The 8,704-nt window shown below is 49.7% G+C and overlaps 1 protein-coding gene across 10 annotated transcripts in view; it reads right to left on the bottom strand.

The window, feature by feature from the left end:
- Arhgef40 (Rho guanine nucleotide exchange factor 40) overlaps nt 1-8,704 on the bottom strand; it is a 20,845-nt gene that overhangs the window by 4,275 nt on the left and 7,866 nt on the right. For all 10 annotated transcript variants that reach the window (XM_021181245.2, XM_021181246.2, XM_021181247.2 and 7 more), the window contains exons 9-18: nt 7,276-7,371; nt 7,067-7,182; nt 6,421-6,547; nt 5,263-5,385; nt 5,043-5,186; nt 3,959-4,569; nt 3,598-3,832; nt 3,214-3,300; nt 1,341-1,556; nt 362-532 (exon numbers count right to left, since the gene is read on the bottom strand). In XM_021181245.2, the coding sequence (XP_021036904.1) occupies nt 362-532; nt 1,341-1,556; nt 3,214-3,300; nt 3,598-3,832; nt 3,959-4,569; nt 5,043-5,186; nt 5,263-5,385; nt 6,421-6,547; nt 7,067-7,182; nt 7,276-7,371 (1,926 nt within the window). The remainder of the gene's footprint in view (nt 1-361; nt 533-1,340; nt 1,557-3,213; nt 3,301-3,597; nt 3,833-3,958; nt 4,570-5,042; nt 5,187-5,262; nt 5,386-6,420; nt 6,548-7,066; nt 7,183-7,275; nt 7,372-8,704) is intronic.

The following is an 8,704-nucleotide window of genomic DNA, read 5'->3' as shown; positions in this document are numbered from 1 at the left end:
CAGGGTTTCTCCGTATAGCCCTGGCTGTCCTGGAACTCACTTTGTAGACCAGGCTGGTCTTGAACTCAGAAATCCGCCTGCCTCTGCCTCCCTAGTGCTGGGATTAAAGGCGTGCGCCACCACCGCCCCCGGCCTTCATTCAATTTTAAAATGCCTCCTTAGTCTTCTGCATGAAGAACCCAAAGGGGTTCACCAACAACAGGGGATTTCTTTCACTTGCTAGCACACTAAAAGCGATGACTAAAAGGTGAAACTTATTTTAGGTGATGAAGATTCTGAATTTGGTTTGAGGTTGAACTTCTAGAGCATTCCTAGTTCTCAGGAAGAACATAGCTCAGTACCCCCACTCCACGTAGTATACCTTGAAAGCCTGCTTGTAAACGAAGGTCTCGGATCCTCCTTCAGATCCCTTGAGCTTGCTGAATAAGAGCAGGTCCTCAAACAGAAAGACGTGGCGGAGGCACTTTTTCCGGCCACAGATGACAGTGAAAGGGTCCCGATGCAAGAGCTGTCCCTGTTCCTTTAGATCTATCTGGAGAGAGAAGGAAAGGCCAGTCTAGGAGGTCTTTGTGTGACGTTATGGGACAGAAGGGATTTAGAGGGAAAGGGGTCTAATGGCCTGGCTGTTGGCATGGTCAGGAAGTCAGGAAGGACCTCTGGACCCTATCCACTGTCTCTCATGCACACATGTCTACCAGCACAAAGATAAAGAGATGCACTGCAGAGTTGGTACCCAGCCAGCCATGGGGGGAGTCTGTGCACACTGCAGATGTAAGAAGAGAACCAGCCAAGAACACGGGGAGGTCCATCTAGAGCAGTGGTTCTCAACCTTCTAATGCTCCTACCCTTTAACACAGTTCCTCATGTAGTGGTGACCGCTCCACCCCCCCAACAATAAAATTATTTTTGTTTCTTCCTATCTGTAATTTTGCAATGGTTATATACATCATAATGTAAATATCTGTCTTTTCTGATGGTCTTACGTAACCCCTTTCTGACCCCCCAAAGGGTCGAGACCTACAGGTTGAGAACTGCTGATCTAGAGGAAGCTCTGGATTTGGAATCTGGAAAGAGATGAGGCCGAGGAAAAAGCATGGTAGGCTAGAGAAAGAGAGCAGACAGGGAATGAGAAGAATTGGATGGAACAGAAGAGCGCTTGCAGATGGAGGGAGAGCAGAGGATGTTGGACAGAACTTGTTATTTATAGATGAGGCAACAAAGGGCTAGACAGAGCCTAGGGCCACGGACCTCTGCTCCGGTGCTATGGTCACCAGCCCACACTTTCTATGGCTACAGAGTTACACAGTTTGTGCAAACAGAACTGGAGCCCAGAACCTTACCTCACAGCCTCGAACAGCTTCCACAGCGAGCAGATCTCTGCCTCGGGCCTCTTGTTCCTGGAGCAACTGTACAGCAGCCCTGAGGGCCTGGCGTTCAGAGCTTAGCTCAGGCCCGGCTTCCCTCAGGAGCTCCTCTAGGAGCTGTCCATACCGAGCCAGCTGCTCCAGTGGCTGCTGCAGGGCCCGGGGCAAGCAAGGGCTGCTCTCCATGGAACCCTAGGGTGAAACCATAGCAGGGCATGAGAATGGGGGTTGGGGCTGGTAGGAGCCAACGTCTAGGGACAAGAATGTGAGAGGCTGGGTGGCTGGGTACAGGCTTCGAGAAACAGAGGACCAAATACTTTTAAAGGTGAAGAAAGGGCCCTGCAAGACTCAGTGGGTAAAGGTGCTTTCTAGTAAGCCTGATAACCTGAGTTTCATTCCCAAGATCCACATTTTGGAAAGAATTGATCTCCACATGGGCACCATAGTGCATATATCTATATCTATATATCTATATCTATATATCTATATGAACACACATACATATATATGAATACATATATGTATATATGTGTGTGCATATGCATATATATGTATGTACATGTGTGTGGGTGTGTGCACATGTGTATGCACATGCTCCAATAATAAAAATTTGTTTAAAAAAAGGTTTTTTTCCTTTTCCTTTTCCTTTTCTTTTTTGAGTAAAGAGAAAGAAAAGTAGAGGTAAGTGAGACAGCTCAGAACCTAAAGGAACTTGTCACCAAGCATGGGAATCAAGTTCCATCCCTGGGACCCAGGTAGTGGAAAGAGAACCAACTCCTGTGAATTGTCCTGTGACTTCCCACACATGACTGTGCTGGAGGAGAACCCAGCTCATAGCAGTGCAAGCCCCCTGGCTTTCACAGTCATTTTCACATCCTTTCATACAGAATCCTCTGCTCCTTATGTTCCCAGCTGGACACAGTGCACACTGCCCTTGCTTATCACCTGTAGACACAAACAGGCCTAGAGGCTGAAGAGAGGGCTCAGCAGTTAAGAGCACTTACTGCTCTTGCAGAGGACCTGGTTCAGTTCCCAGCACCCACACAATGGCTCACAAGTATCTGTAACTCCAGTTTCAGGTGATCTGATCTCTTCTGGCCTCCTTGTGCACTAGGCTCAGTCATAACACACATACATACCTGCAGGCGAATAGTCACACACATAAAATTAAAAACAAATAAATCTTAAATCAAAGCAACGAACCAACCAACCAACCAACCAACCACCCAAAACCACAACACAACAAAACAAAAACCAAGAGACCCAAGGAATCAAGAGTTTTGCCCAGATTCCTTCCAGTGGGGGAATCTGGGTAAGAGCTCAGCCTCTTCTGTCTCTCAGTGCAATACTAGGAGACCCTCCTGAATGTAAATGAGGAAAATACCTAATAAAAAGTATTAAAAAAAAAAAAGGAGACCCTCCTGGTTCCCAGACAGCAGTCTGGAGGTTATTGGAGATTCCTGGAGAATGTTCCTGGGTACATCCATGAAAGATTGTTTTCCCTGAGAGTTCACAGTGGGGTGAGTTCTTAGGTCTTTCTGGTCCTTTCTCCTAAAAACATTTTCTCATTCTAACTTATTTTGTGTGTGTGTGTGTGTGTGTGTGTGTGCTTGAGTGTATGCGTGCACATGTCTATGCATGCATATGTGTGCACGTGTGCGTGTGTGTGTGTGTGTGTGTGTGTGTGTGCGTGCAGTGAGTCAGAAGACAACTAACTGGCAAGAATCAGTTCTATCATTTTCGGAGGTTGCTTCTGGGATGGGTCTGGATTGTTGGTCGTGGCGGCTGTGTCCTTACCTACTAAGCTATCCTGTCAACCCACTTTCCTAGGAGTTGAAGGAAAGTTTACCTTGACCGAGGGGGTGAGCGCAGCCAGACCACTCTCCAGTTTATGCCTGTGCTTCACGAACTGTGCATAGAGGTTGAACTGATCCCCCTGTGCCGGTAAGGAAGAGATAGGGAATGACCCCGGCTGGTGAGAGATCTAAATGCCTTCGCCCATCCCCACGAACCCAGGAGGGATAAGCAGAAGGCACTCCACCTGCCAAGGATTAGAAAGGCTCTTTGAAGAGACAGTGACACCCACACAACACTTGAGAACAAGTACCAAGGTGAGGCACAGGGCCCCCGGGACTTCTCAAGTGGGAGAGGGTAGGGGGCAGCAGCAGTTGCGGGATGGTGGATAGGGCAGAACATGGGAAGGAAGAAGACTTGGAATTGGTGGACTGCTCACATGGCGAAGGAAGCAGGCCCCAATGCGCAGGGGGTGGGCGGCGCAGCCCTGAAGCTCTTGTAGAAAGTGTGTCCCGTGGAAGCTGCGAAGCCTCTCTCGGACACTCAGGGCTGCAGCCCAGGTGCATCGAAGCTCAGGCGTTAGCTCAGGCCCAGGCGGCGGCACTGGCTCATTCAGGGTGGTTACGTACTCCTGCTCACAGGCAATCAGTTCAGACACTAGACGCTGTTGGGCGCTGTGAGTACAACCAGAGTAGCAGAGGTGTCACTCTGGTATGGGAAGGAGTCACTACCGTCCCCTCCCCCAACAGTATATTGTCCTTTCTGCTTGCTTATTAGACACAATTGGTCTGAACTCTCACCTGATGCTTCGTTTGCGTTCCATTCGAGGGGTACCTATTCCCCAGGGTCCATCTGGCCCTCCAGCCCGGCCCAATAGTACGTGTTCTCGGGGCGAACATGTCCTGTCTACCACTTCAGTACTGGTGACCTCCAGTCCTCGGATTAGCACAGCCCTTGGGAGTCTTCCATCTGTTTCTGGAGCTAGCTCAAGGCCTTCTTCCTCATAATCCTCCCCACATGGGGTCAGAGAGCAATGTGATGGGGCTGCCCGTGGCCCAGGGCTGCTGGGAAGCAGCAGGGAACTGAGGCTGGGTGAAGGGCTATGGGCTCCGTGCTGGGCCCCTGCGCTGCTGGCACTGTCTGCCCGACGTCGTCGGTGGCTTCTAGGACTGGCTTCCTCTCCCAGCTGCTGCTGAATCCTTCTTTCCAGCTCCTGGCAGCGTGCCCGACATCGGCCCCACTCTCGAAGGGCTGCGGGGCTGCCCAAGTCCAGGGCCAGGGCTCGCATCTCTTGGAAGGTGCCTGCACTGGGCTCTGGTGCCCTCCGCAGGGCTAGGGCTGCCAGCAGAGCTTCACGACCAGGCCCAGCTCCTGCCAGCCGAGCAGAGCCCTCATCTACCCATTCGTGTGCCTACAAAAGCGGAACAGGTTGGAGCTAGAGAAAAAAGGTGAGGACACACCCACTCCCAATCACAAATTCCATTCCCAATGGATTCCCGGGGAGCATAACTAAGCCTTTTCACATAGCGCCTCACTAGCTTTCACAGCAGATGTGTGCAGATGTGTAATGTCTACAGAGGACCTTTCTGAGGGCTCAGGTCATTCAGCCTGGGCATGCTAACTTTTTTTTTTAAGATTTATTTTTATGAATACAGTGTTCTGCCTGCACGTATGCCCGCAGCCCAGAAGAGGGCAGTAGATCTTATTAAAGATTGGTGAGCCACCATGTGGTTGTTGGGAATTGAACTCGGGACCTCTGGAAGAGCAGCCAGTGGTCTTAACCACTGAGCCATCTCTCCAGCCCCAAGGTACCACTGTTCACAACGGCCTGACCAGCCGCTCCAGGCTGAGAGAAAAATGAGCTCAGAAGGGCGCTGCCCTCACCTGCTGGAAGAAGCGCTGTAGCCGGAGGGCCCGGTGGAGGCCGCTCTCAACCTGCTCCAGCCGTTGTTCAAAGATGTCTAGAACTTTCTGGGAGGTAAGGTCCTCCTCCAGAGCCAAAGCTTCCCGGGCTTGGACTAGGCGCTCCTGGAGAGAGGGGTCTGTGTTCAGACTTGAGTTTTTCCCAGTGACACCTCCGCCCCCATCTCCTCTCTGTCCTTACCTGCACCTCCGTGCTAAAAGCCCTGAATCGAAGTTCTGTCTCTTGCAAGACTGACAGTGAGTTCCCAGGCATGGCGAAGCTTGCCAGCTGCTCTTCCCCTGGGCCAGACAGCCACTGCAACACCTGAGGAGGGTAGAAGAAGTCTGTGAAGTGTGTGTATGTGTGTGTGTCTGTGGGGTGGCCAGGCTAAGGTCCACTCAGCTGCCATCACCCCAATGCAAAGGCCCTCCATCATCTTTGTCTCACTGGTGCTGTGGGATTGATAACAATGAATGATAAGTGCTTCCACAGGATTAAATGAAAGAGTGGGTACGCCATCTTTGGTAAAGTGCCGTATGAAACAGAGCTGGCAGGGGACACAGGTTAGTGTGCCAGGGCAAGGCCGGGACGAGGAGTCAGATAAACTGATAGGAATGAGAGGCAGGAGGGTGCAAGTTACTCAGACAGAGGACCAAGAGGAACTGCACAGCCTCTGAGCCCTGCTGAGTAGCGGGCAGGAGACCTAGGCACCCAGCCTGCAGCTTAGGAGGTGGTCTGAATGTGTGTGTGAGTGTGTGTGTGTGTGTATGTGGGTGGGTGTCCAGTTCTTCTTTCATACGGAGAGCTAGATGGAACCTCCTACTTGCTCTGAAACGTTTGACTAATTTTTTTTCCCTCTGAAGCAGGTCTGGAAGCCGGGGTGGAGCAGTTGGAGAGTGAGAAGCCTCAGTACGTTCCTCAAGGCCGGTGCCAGCGACAGCCACTTCCGAGGTCTATGCTGAAATCACTTCTCCTCCTGCCCACCCGTGTGTTGTCCTAACTGTGTACCAATGGGCTACTTACTCAGCAGTAGCGTCTCGTGCCTGGTAGAGCTAAATCTCAAAGCTAAGTAAGCATTTTAAACTCCAAATTCTATTCTTAAAATATGTTTTTAAACGGGTGGAGACAGGTAATCAATAGAGACAGCCCCCCACCCCCCAGCAGAAGCTGAGAGGCAGTTTCTCCAAAACACAAAGCCCTGGCTCCCCTTTAGCATGGACTTTGGGATGAGCCTTCTCACTCTAGGAGCGGGAAGAGGGAAGCTGGAAGGACACTGTCCACGCTTAGTATTAACAGAGATGCTAATAAGCAGAGGCTAGGCTCCCAGGCTGAGCAAGGGTAATGGGGGGGTCTCTTCACCTGCTGGACTTGGCGCAGGCGCTGCCGTTGTTCTTGCTGCTGCACTCGCAGGTTGGACAGACGCACAAGTTGGTGAATGGCCTCATCTACCTCCTGGTATAGCTCAGCTGGGCCTGGGCCCTCTAGCCTGGGGAAAGAGAGGTGACATTGAGTCTCTGCCCTGGCCAGTTTTACCTTTGTACCCTCAGGGATGCAACCATCAGAGGTGTTGTGGCACTGGAATTAGACTTGTACTGTAACTTCTCTTGCTGAGTTAGCCTGGCTGAAATATTTAGCATCTCTCATCCTCCGCGTCCTCATTTCTAATCATAATTAGCACACGGGGATATTGTGGAGGTTATGAGTGTAAAGGCACCGCATCTTGTCCAGATAAACGTAGAGTAAGAATTATCTGTTGCGGGGCTGGAGAGATGGCTCAGTGGTTAAGAGCACTGACTGCTCTTCCAGACATCCTGAGTTCAAATCCCAGAAAACACATGGTGGCTCACAACCATCTACAATAGGATCCGATGCCCTCTTCTGGTGTGTCTGAAGACAGCTACAGTGTATTTGTATATATTAAATAAATAATATTTAAAAAAAGATTATCTGTCGCTTAAGGTTTAAGATGCCTCTCTGCTGTCTCCCTCCCACTTGCCTCTCTTACTTGCTGCTGTGGGTGGAGCGCAGGCGCATCAGGATGGCTCCTCCGTTCCTCTGTAGTGCTGTCAGCCGAGGATCTGCCAGCACCTTTTGCAGAGGCTCAGGCATTCCCACGGCCTCCTTGGGACAACGAAACATTTTGAGTTCCACTAGAGAGTTCCTACCCCAGTCCTATCCTTTTCACCTCTGCCATTATTCCATGTCATTTCATACCTCTTCTTTGGGTTCTGCTGTTCCCTCTAGCTCCTCAATGGCCTGCTGTACAGAGGTCAACACGCCTTGGCACAAGGTGCATAGCCTTGCCACTTCCTGAAACCCACATACAGAGATAGAGTTAAGGGATGGGGCGTAGGATAAGAAATAAGATGGGTGTGGTGGCACAGGTCTTTACTCCCAGAAGTCAGAAGACAGAGGCGGTGGATCTCTGAATTTGATGCTAGCCTGGTCTACAAAGTGAGGTCCAGAACAGCCAGGGCTATAAAGAAAGACCCTGTTTTAAAAACAAAGAAATAAAGAAGAAAGAAAATGGAAGCAAGCAAGCAAGCCAGCCAGCCAGCTAGCCACAGGATGGAGATGGGAGTCTTGGAGAGTTTTGTGGATATAATGCTAGGTTTAGTTACTGACTTTGTTGCTTTCAAGTTATATAATATTGAGTAAGCTTACAAACCCCAAACCTCATTTTACTCAATAGTAAAGTTAGAATAAAAGTAGATTTTATAAAATTTAAGGAAATGATATTGGCCTGGCACCAAGCATGGCTGTAGCGGCACAGCTTAGTGGGTGAGTTTCCTTTGCCTATCTCTGGTCTTTAAGTCCCATCTCCCCTTCATCTGCTTTCCCTGTGGTACACAACCATGCTAAGAAACCCTGTTTGCATTCATCTGTGATTGTGTTGATTCTTCTCTCAGAGAAACTCACAACACTTAGATTCATAGGAGCATGAAGGTAACCGATGGAAGCTACATAGAGACCATGCACAACTGGTACATCAGTTGGTGGTAAAAGATCCTGCACTTTGTGCATACTGGTGTAGGAAGCAGGTACAGAAAGGGGCACCATCTCCAGAAGTGAGGGAAAGTGACTTGCCAGGCCACATGGAACCGATTTTTCTACTCTCAGAACTCTCTAGAGACCCACGTAACTATCACAAACACCTCTACCTGTTTTATGATATCTTAGCATCTCCCACTAGCAAGCATACATTACTTAATGTCAAGTTAAGAATTTGACATACTTGGGGGACAGGGAGCTGGAGAGATGGCTCAGTGCTTAAGAGCATGTATTGCTCCATCAGAGTATCCACATTGGACTCCCAGCACTCACAACTGCCTGTAACTCCAGATTCAGGGGTTCTGATGCCTCTGGCCTCTAAGGACACCCATACACATGGCATTTACTCACATAGATACACAGACACATGTATGTATGTATGTATGTATGTATGTATATTCATGCTTAAAAGTAAAATAAATCTTTAAAAATGTTTAAAAAGATTTTAAAAATTTGGGTGGTAGCTGGAAAGATGTTTCACAGGTTAAGAGTCCTTGTGCCGGGTGGTGGTGGCGGTGCACGCTTTTAATACCAGCACTTGGGAGGCAGAGGCAGGCGGATTTCTGAGTTTGAGGCCAGCCTGGTCTACAAA

The sequence above is a fragment of the Mus caroli genome, chromosome 14 (assembly GCF_900094665.2).
Source record: "Mus caroli chromosome 14, CAROLI_EIJ_v1.1, whole genome shotgun sequence".
Taxonomy (NCBI): Eukaryota; Metazoa; Chordata; class Mammalia; order Rodentia; family Muridae; genus Mus; species Mus caroli.
The sequence above is the reverse complement of the archived record's forward strand: the minus strand, read 5'-3'. Positions and strand labels throughout refer to the sequence as shown.